This window comes from Chanos chanos, chromosome 4 (genome assembly GCF_902362185.1).
Source record: "Chanos chanos chromosome 4, fChaCha1.1, whole genome shotgun sequence".
NCBI classification, from domain to species: domain Eukaryota; kingdom Metazoa; phylum Chordata; class Actinopteri; order Gonorynchiformes; family Chanidae; genus Chanos; species Chanos chanos.
In genome coordinates this window covers 33,638,946-33,656,035 of record NC_044498.1, presented here as the reverse complement: position 1 = coordinate 33,656,035, position 17,090 = coordinate 33,638,946, and the positions used below count along the sequence as shown (strand labels likewise).

The 17,090-nt window shown below is 37.9% G+C and overlaps 1 protein-coding gene across 1 annotated transcript in view; it reads left to right on the top strand.

The window, feature by feature from the left end:
• The window catches only part of eys (eyes shut homolog), a 151,984-nt gene that overhangs the window by 69,151 nt on the left and 65,743 nt on the right, over positions 1 to 17,090 (top strand). Inside the window, exons 26-33 of the mRNA XM_030772255.1 lie at positions 26 to 133; positions 1,233 to 1,378; positions 5,722 to 5,893; positions 6,074 to 6,152; positions 7,066 to 7,265; positions 9,249 to 9,373; positions 10,450 to 10,574; positions 11,401 to 11,626. Coding sequence (XP_030628115.1) covers positions 26 to 133; positions 1,233 to 1,378; positions 5,722 to 5,893; positions 6,074 to 6,152; positions 7,066 to 7,265; positions 9,249 to 9,373; positions 10,450 to 10,574; positions 11,401 to 11,626 — 1,181 coding nt within the window. The remainder of the gene's footprint in view (positions 1 to 25; positions 134 to 1,232; positions 1,379 to 5,721; positions 5,894 to 6,073; positions 6,153 to 7,065; positions 7,266 to 9,248; positions 9,374 to 10,449; positions 10,575 to 11,400; positions 11,627 to 17,090) is intronic.

Below are 17,090 nucleotides of genomic sequence, written 5' to 3'. Positions count from 1 at the left end.
ATTAACCAATCCTTTTGGCTTAAAGGTGTTTCTGTAAGCCAGGTTTCTCTGGCCAGAACTGTGAAGAAGACATCAATGAGTGTGCCTCTAGTCCTTGCCAAAACAGAGGTATCTGCCAAGATCTTGTGAACAGGTAAGTGCTTGGTCAACACTCCATGGCTACTGCAGTTATTCTTTTTCTTTTTTTTTTAACCTGAATTTAAAGCAGCGCAAATTGAATATGACATGGTAGCCCAAACACCATTTTAGAAATATTTGTTTTCACCTGGGAGGAGGGAAAAGCAAGTTTGAAAGGCGCCCCGGGAGATTGCGATGTTATTCTCCAAAGTGCTACAGCTTATATAACGGGCGTTTCTTCATCCTTGACATATATAAGCTGCCTTACTAAAGACAGAGAGCGAATTCAGCAGGAGCACATCATGCCTTTAGATTGGGCTTACTCCACTGGAGCCTCTCTTCCCGGTGCTTAATGGGAGCCCCGGGGCTTCTTGGCTTAGTCGGACAGATGGGCAGAGAAGTCCCTGGGCCAATTTAAGTCCTAAATGGTTTGTCTTCAGTTTGTCTCCTGTCACGAATCCGCTCCCGTGTGACCGTCTGCTCCCAGCACTCGGACGGTAGTCGACTGGGGGGAGTTCACATCAGGTGTAGCTCAGGTACTCCACCCCCTACTCCTGTCGTCCATCTGATGAAGCCAGGCAAGGGGCTTGTGCGTAGCATGGCAATGAACTCCACTGCAGCCGCTGCTCCTCTTACTGCCCTGCTCTTTCTCACTGCACATTCTCTCATTAATTCTCATCATGTTGTACCAGGCCTATTACAGAAACTCTGTACGCTTGCTTTATGTTTTTATGATCCTTCACAAGTATGCATGTTCAGCATTACGATGCTTAAAGGGTTGGCTGTATGGAACAAGTGAAGATAAAAGATAGTGGTTATATGTGACCTTTTTTTCAAGCTTTGGTATCTGGAAGGAGATGAAAGATTTTGAGTTTGGGATCATTAGCATTGGCTGGGAGCTGTAGCTCAGGGAAGACTGCATTTACATTGTCAGTTATATTTAAAATGCCCCCTCCCCCTTAAATCAATAAATTAATTAATTAATTAGTCAATTAATCCATGAGAACCACCAGTTTTATTATGTACATATGTTTGAATTGTATTAAAGGACTTTTCTCTGCATTTGAGATTGTATGAGCTCTATAAAACAAAAAAAAAATTTTTTTTTAAACCAGCTTCCGATGCAACTGCCCGCCAGGATATTTTGGGGCCCTGTGTAACCTAGATGTGAATGAGTGTGAAGACTCACCTTGCGTCCATGATGGTGTGTGTGTCAACAAGCCTGGGGGCTTTATGTGTATCTGTCTCCCTGGCTTCTCAGGTATGTGCATTTGCCCCTCAGTGACAAAGAATCAATGATAGGACCCAGGGCTTTTCATGTCAGAGAATCTCTTTACCTGGCTGTCAAAGATACCAGGCTGAAATGACACAGCACATTTAAATTAGAAGGCTTTAAGTCCCCACTTATAGGTATACTTGAATACACACACAGACACACTCACACACACACACAGGCACACACACCTTTCCACTTCAGTCCACTTCACTTCAATACCTTCTCTCAACTGTGTGCATTTAATTACATTCTTTTATTTCATTCTTTTGCTGCTGAACCTTTTTTCCTCTCATTTAGTCTACTTTTTTTTTTCTTTTTTTTAACCAAGAGACCGATATTGAGCTTTTTATAGTTAAGACCATCTAATCTTGATTCCTGTCAGATGGTGTGAAGATTAATTTCATTTGTCTTCCACACTGTATCATCAATTTATCCTTTTCCATTCGAAGAAGGAGAGAAATCTCTGAGGTATAGTGACTCTGGAGAGCAAAAAAGGAAAAAAAAAAACCTGACATGCACGCCCCAATTCCCACAGAAGTAGCTTTTTTTATTAGGCCCCTGCTCAGCATAGTACCAGTCATTACTTTTTCCCCTTGCTCTCAACCCATCTGAGAAAACAGGCTTGTCCCCAGAGAGTCAGGGCACAGGATGTAGTTTGGATTGGTTCAACAGGCCTGAGCTCATATGAAATATTTGTCCTAATAAGACATGTAACAGCTTTGCAAAAAGACAGATCGGACAAGGTTGTGAAATAAAACTCAATATGACATTGCCCACTGTTGAATGTGCAGGATGGACTAGTTAATGATTTTTTTTTTAATTGAAAATGCATAGATTTTTTGTTGGTTGTTTATTTTGTCAGCAGCTATGATGGAATGCATAACGTCTAGAGCCAGAAATGTAATAATTCATAGGGTTATTTCGTTTCTATTGTTAGAATGTTTTCCAGAAATCCTGACATTTCGGTCATACCTGAAAATGTAGGTCGCATATACAATACTATCTGTTCATAATATATACATATACATACATAGAGGATATATATGTGTGTGTGTGTGTGTGTGTGTGTGTGTGTGTGCGAGTGCGTTAGGAATGTCTCGATCCGATCTCAAAGATCGGTATCGGGCTGATCAAGGCATTTTTTAACTGATCAGTATCTGCTTTACTGACCACGACCTTAAGACCGATCCTTTGTTTTACGTCAGCTGTCACACAGGTGTCATAAATGGAGAGCATAATTTGTGGCAGAACGCGGCTAAATGTCTGCAGTGTGGATATGTTTTAAATTAGGAAACGAAAGCAGTCCAACAGCCACTTGTAATGTTTGCAATGCGACCATTTCGCGAGGCAGTAGTAACCCTGCGCTCAGTAGGCTACTACCACTTTGATACAGCACCTAAAAAATAAACACTCAGCGGAATACAGTTCACTCAGATAACACAGGCAAAAGCTGCTCCGAAGCAACACACATTGTAGGCTATACTTTTAAAAGGAGAGAGAAATTTCCTCGAGACCGCAACAAGGCCAGAAAGATTATCGAGAGGGTAATTGAATTAATCACTTTGGATGACCAGCCCATGTGGTAGCGAATACAGGGGTGCGTTTAAAATCGGCATATTGAGGCGAACGGGTTTTTTTTTTAACTTTTAAATTTTTTTAGGTCAGCTCCGACGACATTAAACCTCAACTCTACCAATAACAACCAAGGTACCATTTCAAAATTGAAACACACTTTAGCTGTATGTGATGTATGTGAGTTACCCTAAACTAACGACCACTTAGAGCAATACAGTCACTTAACTAACATTGAGGATTGATAACAATAGCATACAAAAAAGAGGCTTTCAGAAATACTATCAGTGTAACTGACAGTTGGACAACTTAACCACTTGAATTATTGTAAGATTAAATAAAATCGAACACTTGAGTATATTTTTTGGTATAACTCCCACAATACGCCTTACCCAATCGACACTACATCAGACGCATGCTCTACCGGAGCTTTACAAGAAGGTTTTCTTTGTTATTTTGTAAAATAAAAAAAAGTAATTGAAAAAAGTAATAAACAGCTTGGCTGCGCGAAATTGTTTTCTTAATGCATTTGCTATTCAGTTGTCAAGCATATACACTGAATTGGTTTTAATACCTTTAATGTACTTGAAATGTGCACTGTGCAACTGCATTACGTAGGAAAATATAAGTATCGGATTGGAATCGGGGGCAAAAAAACTTGATCGGGACATCCCTATACACACACACACACACATATATATATATATATATATATATATATATATATATATATATATATATGATCCTTGCAGTTCTACCCCAGAGCTGACAGGCTTGCCAAAAGTATTTGGTGGTTCAGTATCAGTTTATTTGTTGCCTACTCGTTCTTAATTATAGTCCAGTGTTCAACAGTACATTTGTCCCACTAAGTCCATGACAAATTGCATCCATTAAGAAAACTTTTAGACCTTTTACATTTCTTTTTTTTCATTCAGGTAAAAAGATTTCCCAATCCATCCCACACCTGATAATTGTGGATTTAAGTTCCCGCAGTGAGGGGTAATTGAAGACGGAAGTCAAAGATTGTTTGATTTTATTGCCATTCTCAGATGAACTCAGTTAGCTCCTTTAAGTAGGCTAACATAAGGATTAAAGATAACAGGTTTATAATCTGCCTCCTGCTTTGCTCTTCATATTTTACAAAGACAAATGCCAAATTGTAATATTTGTCACGTATAACATGTTTAATGTAATCTCATCAAAGAACCTGTATAATTTTTTCTCATGTACATTCCAGTCGTTTTCCCTCTGTACTGAAGACGCTGTCAACTTCCCTTCACTTTTAACTGATAGATTGTTTACCTTAGAGAGCGGCTCAAGAGACACAGCTTTTCCCTCTCTAAGATATTAAAACCACTTTGTATGTTTGTTTATGTAAATTTATTGTTGTTATTCATATCCGGTCAGTAAACAAACACTTTCATTATTTTATAGACTGTTGCCTGCACAGCCATAAATTAATTACGACTTAACTATCAGGTCAATATGGAGGGACTCAACATTACTTGTGAATTAGCAATAGAGAAAAACACTTACATTATGAAACCTTAATGATCTGCCTCATTGCTACCTTTATCTGTTTTTCCCTCAGCAGAAAACAAATATGCCCTAGAAAGACATAAGAACATGAAGCAATTTGGAAACCAAAATGTGTTTATTTTAGCAAATTGCTGAAAAACATCATAAATACAGAAATTTTTTCTTTAATAACATGATATTTAGCCCACAGTAATTGCAAAACAGCTCACATTTAATGGCAGTACAGAATATGAGGAGGCGTTTACGGTGATAGCCCTATTTGCCTGAAGTTGTGATCTCTCCCCTACATATAAAAAATCATAACTTACGTTTGTCATTGTTTTGCTGTTAGTTTCGCTGTTGACATATTTTTTGTAAGAGCGGTGATGATTCTGAATTGAACATGAATTTATTTGCATAGGCACAGAGGTGAAGTATGCAGTTCTTTGTTCAGTAGTATGATAACCATTTATAATAGTAGTCCATCCTGCTCCTGCATAAGGCTGGTTTCATTAATAGGTCCCCAAAAAACAAAACCAATAATATTGAAGCATGGGGCCAATTTGATTGGATGACGTTTTAGTGCAGTGGTTTTAGCAACTGGCTGAACTGGGCTGTGGGAGTGTCAAGCTTGCAAGGCAAGTCTCACTTGAATAACAGAAGTGATTATGCTAGTGGTATTATAAGAATAACTTGTTTTAAAGGTCAATTTATGACTGATTGGTTTGATAGAAGTGTTAGTGTTGCTTTTCCAACAATGAAAACCAGCTATTTTCTCTTTATGAGGGCAGCATAGATTATGCATAGATAAAATACTTTGTCGTTTCCTTGTCTTTTGTGCTATCAAGAACATACCAGCAGTGGTAGATGTTGTCACCTCTTTTCCTACAGAGAGAAATCAAATCATTCTGCTGTTATACCATAGAAATCTCAAACTTCACATTGCCATGGTTGAAATGCTTCCCCGAGGTTCCACCAGTCGCTAAGCAACAACATTCAGGCCATTGAAACTCAGCCCATAGTAAAAGTACTTTTAGGTGGACTACAAACTTTTATTGAAGACCCTTTTAGGTGGACTTTTACTGAAGACCCTTTTAGGAAGACCCTTTTAGGTGGCACATACTTCCATACACTGAATTTTTTTTCCAAAAAACAATGATCCAAAAATATGTCTGGAATATTCTGTGCTCTTAGTATTGTCTAAATGATTTAATGGTAATTTATTTATGTTTCTGAAGGAACATGGTGTGAATTAAACATCAATGAATGCATCTCTAATCCGTGCCAAAACAGCGGACGGTGCATTGATGCACCAAATGGTTACCAGTGCATGTGCACCAGTGGTTTCATGGGCTCAAACTGTGAAATCAACATTAACGAGTGCTTATCAAGCCCTTGCCTTCATGGGAGGTAAGAAAGTTTTTCTTAAATATCAGAATTTTTTTTTTTTTAAATTCATGTGCTGTTTGCCCAAATTTGATATGAATAAATTATGTAGTAAGTAACAGACTGTTTCATGATGAGCAAGATGCACAAGGGTGTGTTTGACTTTTCTAATGAATGTGTTTTTGATGTTGGATTTTATTTCAGCTGTGTGGATGGGATTAATGTGTATAAGTGCCACTGTGAGATGGGATGGACAGGCCACAGATGTGAGATTAATATTGATGTAAGATGATTTTCCTGTTCTAACCTTTACTGTACTCATTTCACAGTCATATACAATACACACATTGTATGAATTGAATATGATATTGGGTTGTTAATCTTATTTGGCAAATATTTGTTTCACAAGAAAACACAATTTGACATTATATATATATATATATATATGTGTGTGTGTGTGTGTGTGTGTGTGTGTGTCTGTGTGTGTGTGTGTGTGTGTGTTGTAACATCTGAACAAACCAAGAATTAAAAATTCGGGTACACCACATCTGAAAGTGCATGATCTAAAACGGCCCCAATGTGAATGTATATCATGCTTATTGTACATGTTCAATCTGAATATAAATGATATAATTAGCACTAGCAATTGAATACTACCAGTTATAGTACTAGTATTAGTTACTGAATTTTTTAATTCTATCTGAGTATTCTATTTAAAGTAGTTTTCATCTAAAACAAAAGTAAATATTTGAAAATGGAGGTCCTCTACGTCCTTTAGGTTCCTCTGTGTCTGTAAACCACATTGATTTTTCTTTTAAATGGGTAAGCTAAAATGTAGCATCATGGAAACATAAAACAAGTGTCTGATTAAAAAGAAACTGCTTATTTTAATCCCTAATTGATTTAAAACCCAGCACAGCCTCAAATAGGCCCCAGAGATGAAACACTTGACTGCTTAGAAAGGTTAGAGGAGGTTTCTCTGGAATGAATGATTAGCTGATGTTTTCCTTGCTAATTACTTGTTCTATAGGATGCACATTCACTCTAGCCCCATGCATTTTTGCTAATTACTTCAATTATTCCATTGTTTTACCTCATGCAGAACATTTGATCACATCTAATCTCTTACCTTTTCATGTGATCGACACTCTGCCCAAAAAACATGTTTTGCATAATGAGAATGCTCTACTTTGTAGGAATGTGTGTCTCACCCATGTTTGAATGGAGGATCCTGTGTGGATCTCGTTGACAAATTCGCATGCATCTGTGCTGAAGGATTCAGTGGAAAACACTGCGAAATCGACATGGATATATGTCTTCACACCTCTAAAAATTTCTCACTGTGTTTCAATGGTGGGACCTGTGTGGATGGACCAGGAGCCAATTTCACATGCAGGTGACCTCCTCAGTCTGATCATACTGTACACTGATATGCAGATATTTACAGAGATCAAATTCTGACTCACATCTTGTTGTGAAAGATAAACACAATCAGAAAACTCGAAAAAATGGGTCTAATTAACTTTGCATTAGATTCTATATATCTTTCTAAGAACAGATTGCATTTGATAGCTGCATATCTGTCTCAGGGGGAAAATTATAGGTTTGGTTCAAGCTGCATTTCAGTTATCTCAGTGGGAAACTATTGAAAATAATTAACTATGAGATGAAGTTTTTCTTTTCATGGTATGTTTTGATATAGTAAATGATGGTATGACAACCAATTCTCCATGAATTCTCCATAAATGTTTATCTCCCTCAGAATTATTGAGAAGAGCCGGTAGTTACCATGGAAAATTTCCCAGCAATTTGCTGTAAATTTCTTTATAATTGCTTTTTTTTTTTTTTTTTTTTTTACACTCAGGCAAAATGTTCTGTTGTTTGGCTTATTGGACTTTAACGGTAACAACAAGGAGATTAGTTTAACCACAGGTTCAGACACTGCAAAGCATCAAGTCATTCAGTGAATGCATCTCTCCATGTCTGGATTATTTTGTATTCGGTGTAGCATTTTCTGTTGTGTCAAATGTTACATAAGGCAAATCAGTATCCAACACAGCTCACAGAGCAAATTCACCTATGTTAAATTTACTCTGAGTATTGGTGAGTGTGGATTATGTAAACACATTTTTTTTTGTTAAAATAAAAGAGCACTCACCACTGAAAACACAATTATGAAAACAGTTGAAAACAGTGCCCTCTCACCAATAATTGTAACGCTGAAGGTCTTATTGAATGTGAAACAATGCTGCGGTTAAGTATGCAACTTCTGGCAATCAAACTCATGAATTTGCCCTGCACCAATGCTCATAAACATCTCTGACTCAATCTATATATTGTTAAGAAAGCAGCAGAGACAGAGTGGATCACCTCAGTTGTTCTTAGTGATCATCGTATTCAATGGGATATCGTTTTGAGACCAGTTTAACAGCCTTCCCCTTCAAAGCCTGAGTAAGTCATAAAGAGATCCCAAAAGTCTACATATAATCAGTCAAAATGTATTGCTTAGAGTCTTAATGCCACTCTCTAATGTCACATTTAGAAATGGAGCCCTTATACTCGTTGGAGATGGAGAACCTCAGCACATGACCATGAAGTGCAGCAATATTTGATGATGTGATGAAACATGTGTTTAACTGCAGCCTATTTCTACTGACCACACTCCAAAACAAAATGCCATAAATTCTAGTCAACTTCAGGCCTTGGTACTCCTGAACCAACCAAGGTTTATCTCATTTATTTGCCACGGATGCAATTAGATCCCAGTTGTAATGAAATATGCCTCTTCATTCAGCCCGCTATAAGAATGGATAAGAATAGTATCAGAAAGACTGCACTGCGCATTGAAGAGCTCGTTGCTGGCTAGAAATAAGGCTTTTTTCAACCCCTTTGACATATGTAGAGGGAGTTCAATGTCAAAATATTCAATGCTGTTGGCATAGTAAATATTTGTCATTTTGAGTGAATTGTGGGTCATTCTAAAAAACAAGCATTTCAATGAAAGGTACAAAATGTTGAAAATTCCAGCGACTGATTGAAAAGCCATCAGAGATACGGACAAAAGCCCGGGTAAATGTTATAATGAGCCCATATGTCAGAAAGGGTGAACTTCATCTTGTATAATATTGTGAGATATTTCAACATAGTTTCTTTCTGGTGAGCATCTCTCTAATGACTTGTCTCTAAGCTTAGAGACCATCTGTGGAAGAGTGTTTTTTCAGGCTTAGATGACCATATGCTGCTAATTATTCCAGTTTTTCCTTTTCAGTATGTTCTTTTTTTGACAGCCTCTAGGTTAACACATGAACAATGTTTTTCATCTGGTATTCTGACATTCTTTTTAAGGTGTTTAAAAGTAAAAATCTTTTTTCTTTTTTAGCTGCCCTGCAGGTTTTATTGGGGACTTCTGTGAGGTGGATGTTAATGAATGCTGTTCAGAGCCCTGTCTCCATGGAGCTATTTGCCAGGACCTTACCAATGGCTACCAATGCCACTGTCGACCAGGTGAGACTCACCAAGCTAGCACATAGCATTAGCTGCTAAAGCCCTATTTTGGATGGTCTCTTAGCTTTCAGCTTGCCTGTTCCGTTGTATTTTTCAGCAGCTCACTGCTGATTTCCAATAACAGTTACCCTATGTTTAGCTGCATAACATGGTTTATCTGTTTGATTCAACTTGCAAAAATCTTCTGTATTGCAAATACCATTCCTGGCCTATTTTTGTGATGATGTTGGGACTGAATTGGGAGTTAGCATTGTACTTTGATATCATATGTTTGATAATTGTGTTAAACACTTGCTCACAATTAACACTAAATTGATTGATTAAAGATTGATTTCAGGACTGATGGCTTTGTATCTTTAATTTTGGTTTATGTTGATGTGTTTTGGTTTTTTTTTTCATCATTTGTTTTTTTTTGTTTTTGTTTTTTTTCTCATCATTTGCTTATTTCAACAGCCGTCTGCACATTCATTGAAATGGAAATGCCATCAGAATGTCTGAGCAGGGTCGTGTAATATCTATAAAAAAAAAAAAAAAAAATGAGATATGAGCAGCTGGACTCCTGTTGTCCAAAGTTGCAAAAATCTTTTGTGATAACAAAAGGATATTGTTCAGAAAGAAAGAAAGAAAAAAAAGCAGAAGATTTCATGCTGATCTAAGGCACACAATGCTACCGATGCCATTTCTACATGTGACCATTGAATGACCCTGTTATGTTTTAAGTGTCAGAAAAGTACAGCTGAAGTATGGGTGTCAGACAACTCTGGATAGCTATCCAAAAATCACACATTCCCCATGATAGTAATTTACCTCTGTAGATTTCTAAAAAGGTAATTACAGAACAAAACAACAGCAAGCTAGAGTATTAAAATGTTTTCAGCCTTTTTTACCTCTGTTTTCCAGGTCTTTTCTAGTGCGTATCTGTGTCTGTGAGTGTCGATAAAAGGGTCAGGGAAATCAGTGTGGTGGAATGCAATTGATATTCGCTCGAGTCGGGGAGGGCGGAGGGGGGTGTGGGTGTAGGGGGGCTGACTGTGTCAGGCTTACCGTGCTAGTCTCTTGGCTTTTGTTCATGTCAGGCTGGACAGGCCTTCACTGTGAAGATGACATTAATGAGTGCCTGCCGCAGCCGTGCAACCAAGGCATGTGCATCCAGAATGATCCAGGCCACGGTTATACCTGTTTTTGCCGTCCCGGATTTGTGGTGAGGCTCCCTTCCTCTTCCTCTTCCTCTTCCTCTTCCTCCTCCACATCCCCCTCCCCTTATGAGTCGTCTTCTTCCTGTCTGTATCTGTTTTGAAAACAACCACACTCTTTCACCTGTCTTATGACAAGTATTAGTTTTACCTTTCCATTCTATATGGCGACAGACTTTTATTTTGTCCTTGACATCCTCCAATCAGAGAGTGAGGACATCTTCAGTATCCTCTACACATAGATGTCTTTGCAGCTTGAGGCTTTAGCAATAATTGCTCCGGCTGCTACACGTAAAGCTAATTTACACCCTTATTTAGTTGGATTTGGGGCTAACACTGTGCCTGAATCCTAATGGCCTCCCATAGTCGTTCTGTCGCAAGTTGTGTCTTATATATTCATTGCAGCATATTGCATCAAACATTGTTTTTAATGTTGGGATTCACTGAGCCGGCCTTTCTGCTGTGTACGCCTTGTGTAACAATTATTATTGTAATCATCAGAAGTCATGGAATACCCTTGAGTATTTTATTTATTTATTTATTTAGTGCTCATGACCAAAGCAGCAGGCATCTGAGCGGCACTGGAGGTTGCTCAGACAGCAATTTCATTTAAATATCAAAACAATAACATGATATTAAATCCCCTCATTTATCTCTCATGTTACGACAGGCCTGCAGTTTCAAAAACAGCTGTGTAAGGCTATCTGATATATCTTTGACATCGACTGAATTAGAAAAAAAAGTAGTAGTATTAATAACAATAATAATAGTAATAATACTATTAGGGCAGTACATTTTGAATAGTGTATTATAAGTGGTAATTTCTATTTTCAGGGAAGGAACTGCGAGAATAATTATGATGACTGCTTGCTTCAGCCATGCCCAGATGCCCATATCTGTGTGGATGGTATTAACAATGTCAGCTGTCTGCCTGTTGAGAGAGATGTCCTGTCTGAGTCTTCTGTGTCAGTAGCTCCTTGGGGCCTCCTCCCAACCACATCATGGCTCCCTGGCACTGTGGCACCAGTGGAGGACCTACAAAATTCAGAACAACCAAAAGGTAGGGAGGAAACCACATTAAGCATGTACAGTCGGCCCTCGACTTACGCAGGCATTTGGCTCCCACACCCCCTGTGCTATCCAAAATCCACATGTGTTCAAGACCCATACATAAAATGGCTTGGTACTTTGCATATAACCTATGCCTATCCTCCCATATACTTTAAATCATGTCTAGATTACTTAGAATACCCTTATACAATGTAAATGGTATGTAAATAGTTGTTGTAATGTATTGTTTAGTAATGACAAGAAAAAAAAAAGTCTGTATATGTTTGTGACAGAAGCAGCCATCGTAAGCCTCACAAAGTATGTACTTTTAGCACTTTTACCACCTTTTACACTTTGCTTTTTAGGAGCCATTTTCTCACACACAAACAGTGAACACAAGAACACAGCACAAATAATGAATGCACAATAAGCGATTCACGACCAACCAGTGATACAGCAAGACTGACAGAGAGAGAGAGACGCTGAGGATGTTTGAACAGTCAGGGTATGGACACACATCACTTTATTCGCGTGGATTTCACGCTCGCTTGACATGCACCGACTTCAAATTTTGTATTTTTGGAACTTTCTTGAAATTTTCTTTTAAATATTTTTGATCCGCGTACATTTGAATCCGCACTATTGAAACCCACATAAGTCGACGGCCAACTGTACTATGAAACAAATTAATAATACTGAAATGTCCATGTGCAAAAGTTTATCATAATGGTCACTTTTATTATGTAAGTTTGTTTTTGATGACTGCTGCTAATCTGTGTTATCCTTTAATAATCAGCTGTTCTCACCACTTTCCTTCTCTCTCTCTTACGTCCTCTTAGTTCAAGAGTGGGTCTTTTGATAGATGGAAATATTTTGTGGTACAAGATTTAAAGTGAAATATTTTGTGGTACAAGATTTAAAGTGAAATATTCATGTATTCTACTCAATTCATCCTTCATTCTTATACGCCTTTTTTCTCTTTTTTTAAAATTACTTCATTTGCATAAATGATTAGCACCTGTTCGCCAAATCAATAGGTTCTTTAAACTGGTCCAGTAACCACAATATAGCATAACATTTGTATTCATCTTTGATGTTTTGTTTTCATTATTTGAAGTGTGTATCAGTCTCAGTGTATTCGTAATGAACCCATCTGAGCCAAACTACTCATGCTGCTGACTGTTGCCTATATTTGGCTGTTTTAAAAGCTCTCATAAACCTTAGAAGGTATTTGTGTTTTGATGACCGCTTTGGCTTTGTATAGCTAATGTATAGCTCCAACAGTATTTGCCATTATAAATTTCAAGGCTTTATTTCCATAGAAGAGCCAGGCTATTGTATGCCTCTGCGGGAAGCCAGATTTGGGAGCTTTCCATGACCGCTGAACATGGGAACGATGAACAAATGCTTTTTAAAACCATTATGTGCCTCAGCCTTTCTTCTAGGAAGCTATGAGCAATAGTTATGCCTCAAACCTACTGAAAGTCTGCCATTGTATAACTGTCAGAAGTAGTAACTGTACTACCGTAAAGTCAGTAATAGTTTGGAACAGTATTCATATAACACAGTATGTTTGAGGGTCACCTCATATGTCCCAAACATACTTTTTATGTACACATCATGGATGAAATTTTTGTTCATTTAAATCAAGACTCTTAGCCGAAATGCCAGGAGCAGTCACCATGTGGAGTGTTTTTATTTTCCTGTAATTAGAAAAAAGAGACCACTTTTTAATCCCCTTTTTTGTTGTTGTTGTCTTTTTGTTTCTTTGTTTGTTTTTAACATAATGTTTTCTTCATGTTCTCTCCAGTGTTCGTTAATCAAACTCACCTGTCACTAATTACTTCAAGCTCAGCGTTTGCCTGAGATCACTTCTTTTTAACAGACTTCTTTTTAATTTTTATGGGGTGTAAATATGCTACATCTTGTTTTGTGAACTTCAGTTCCTTTTTTAATCGTAAATTATTATCTTAAGAAGGTTTATATCACTGGAGCTGGATTTTACTTATCATACTCAGATATGAGTCATTTGGGGTTTTTTAGCCTTTTTCCCCCATTGTCTCAGTTCTGCATCTACTCCCACTCTGCAGGCTTGGCACTTTTTTAAAGAGGTTACTGCAAGTCTATAACGATTGATGTCATTTTCAACAGTGATTAATACACAGCCATGGCCAAAAGGGTATAAATTTTAATCTATAGGCCTATGGCTTTTCTCTCCTGTGTAAAAAAAAAATCACTATGGCATTTTCTTGACCCTTGTCATCAGACCAATTATCAGACCAGTATGATTGTGAATGTAAATATTACTCTGCCATTCAATGTGAATGACAGCTTGAATTTTAAACTGAAATATCTCAGTGGACCTGTTAATGTGAATATGTTGATCTCCAGAGGAGAGCAGTTAATTATTTCAACTTGGCCTCAAAGGAAATCAATGTATGTGGAATAAGGAGAGTCAAGGTACTCTGGACACCTTTAAAACGGCCTGTCCGTCCATATGAGTTTTCTTCAGGTTCGGCAACCATGGCAGCTTACTGATCACAGCTAGATTGACTCATCTGTGTCAGTCTGAGGTCAGATTGCCAAGAGATAAGACTCAGGAAGCTGCTGAAGTATAAACTTTAATAATAAAAAAAAACGAGGTACTAAATCCATCAATAATGGATTCTGGAAAAGAGTCAGCATTTGAATCTTAACATGTGATGCACAGCAGATCAGACCTTCTAGAGGTATTCCATGTTCTTATTTGACATGTGAGCTAGACCCTTTTTTTTTATTTTATTGCAATGCAGCCAAGCTCAGACAAAAGACTGCATCACCCTGCGCAAGCTGAAGGTTCACATGGCTAATGAAATCTCTCTGACAGCACCTGATCCATGCTCTCCTCTCTCTGCAATTCTCTGTCTTTCTTTTTCTCCATCCGAGCGCTGCTGTACAGGAGAGCATTCATACGTCTCATCTAAGAGGGACAGCAGTCTAAAATGTCAGTGTACTTGATGAGCTGTGTCAGTCTTAATGGCATAATTAGAGCACTACATTGTTACACCATTACAAATAGGCTTGCAAAGATTTTGGAGTTTTGTTTTATGTTGCTCCTGGGCAGTTCATTAGCTCCGTTGTCCGAATACCCTCCATGAATTTTATGTTGCATTCTGATCATGATTTCTAAATGAATAACAACATCTTATCAGAGCACCGCAGTCTCTGCCAACATGTTTTGTTGATTCTGATGTTGGATAAATAGCAATACTGCTTGAGAGATTCTAATGAGGTCTCTAAAACTCATGAATATATCTATCTAGGTCGCTACCTAAAAACAACCATTGCCCTAGGTGCAACTATAAATAGATTTTGAAGACACTCGCTTAAACCTCAGCTTAGACTTCCTGCTATCTTGTCAAGTCTACCTTTTGAAAACAGTCTGTGTCAAATGTAATTCACAGAGGTGGAGGCCAGGGGTTGGCGTGGTTGTGCATTTGGTGCTACTTCATGATGGAGAAATCTGACGTCATGCTTAGGCAGTAGGCAGATGTAAACAGATTGAGACCTCTTCTGCAATTATCTCATTTTTCAAATAAAAATAGGCACTCCACTCAATCCCCACGGCTGTGTTCGTGGAGTATACGATAACGCCAAATCTAGTTTGGTGGAGGTTGAGGGAACCAGTGGGGAAAAAAAATCTGTTGCACAACTGGCAGAGAGCTTAGCGAAGATGATCCATGATATGCCGACCTTTTCCTCAAGTGATCACCACGGTACACCAAGACCTGCTATCGCCTGCTGCCAAGGATATCAGAGATTAAATGACATAAGCCGTGCCCCTTGAAATCATCTTGTCTGGAAGAGTGAGAGATTACCTTCCAGTTGGTCACCGTGGCTACATCTGCAATGTTGTATTGAAATTCAAACGCTTTCTTTCCTTACGACATAGTGCTTGATTTTTTTTCCTTTTTTTTTTTTCAAATTACGGATATAAAGAAATCAGTTTCATGCTCATTCATGCTTAGTCCTTATGCAATTTGTACGTTCTTGTTCGACTTGGTTGTGCAATGACCTGTGCAGGGGTCATTAATTTGTTTACAGCTAGGTTGACACCACTGACTCGATTTGTTTTGAGTTGTTTTGATTTGCTTTGTTTTATACCCTGACAAGATGAAATGTGAAGCTTGTGTCACCCCTGTTAATGAATATTCATGAGCCAGAGCCTGGCTATATAAAATTACCAGTCTCAGTCCTCCTTCCCATCCCAGCAGTGGTTTATGTTCACTGTGTTTATGAAGATGTCAGTGCAGTAGGTCAGATCATTAATTATTAATTGGGCTTGATGCACTATATCCAAGCATTGCAGAAGAATTGTGATGCACTGTATGTCAATGAAACACAATTGCGTGTTCTTTTTATGTTAAACCAACTTATATGCACCACTGATTTATGATTTATGCATGTGGTCCAAATTTAAACAAAAATAAAAAACGTGAAAAACGTATTTTATTCAAGGAGTATTCCCTCTGACAACATATTAGTTCTTTATGTCCTCTGTCCTCTGAAGTCTTGGCTCTAGCCTGTGTTCCATTGAACACAGCACACACCAGTGTCTGGTAGGTGAATCGTGCAATTAACAAATCTGATGTGCATATTTACCGGCTGTGCATAAATCATGAAACAATAAAAGAAAATGTTCATTACTTTAATCACATAACTAGCTTTAAATTATTCATCATGATTCCAATCTGCGCAATCTGTATCTCATTACTGTGAATGATGAGGCTTTTCAAATACGAACCTTAAACATAATGGCTGTCTCTACATTGTCTGTTAGCGCAATGTAAGTCAATCATATTGCCTATATCAGAGGAGTTCCCCTGAGGGGCCTGGAGTGAGGGTTTAGAAGTGCTTAAAGCAGAAATATTTGTTCCACTTCAAATGGCACTTACTTATCAAGGCTTTTTGTGCTGACAATGTGAGTTCTAGTGCAGCTTAGTTATTTTTTTGTTTTGTTTGTTTGTTTATTTTCCTGTGCACCAAAAATGTTTCAGTGTATTAATTTTAGTAGCATATGGGTTTAGTAGCATATAGGGTATGAGGATACAAAGCTTTATAGAATTTCTTTTTTCTATCCATATGTTCAATTTTAATGAAATTACTCCTTGTTTAAAGTAGTTCATGGTTCATGGACTCTTCTATGTGTTAATCAATCATGTTGTCAGTGACTTCTTTTCTGACATTTGAAACTCAATTTTGAGAACAGCTATCAACTGAAAAAAGGGAAACAATAGCACTAACATCTTTTTTATGGCCACATTCTTATGAATAAGGAAAAACATAAGTGCAAAGCCTTGTACCAAGGGGCCTGGTATACCACTGAGCTTAAATGATTCTTTTTGAAATTGCACTTGACAGGAGTGGTAGGTGTGCTGTGTAACACAGACTGTTATGTGCTTTAAAGTTATCCGGGGACAAATTGGTACATAGCT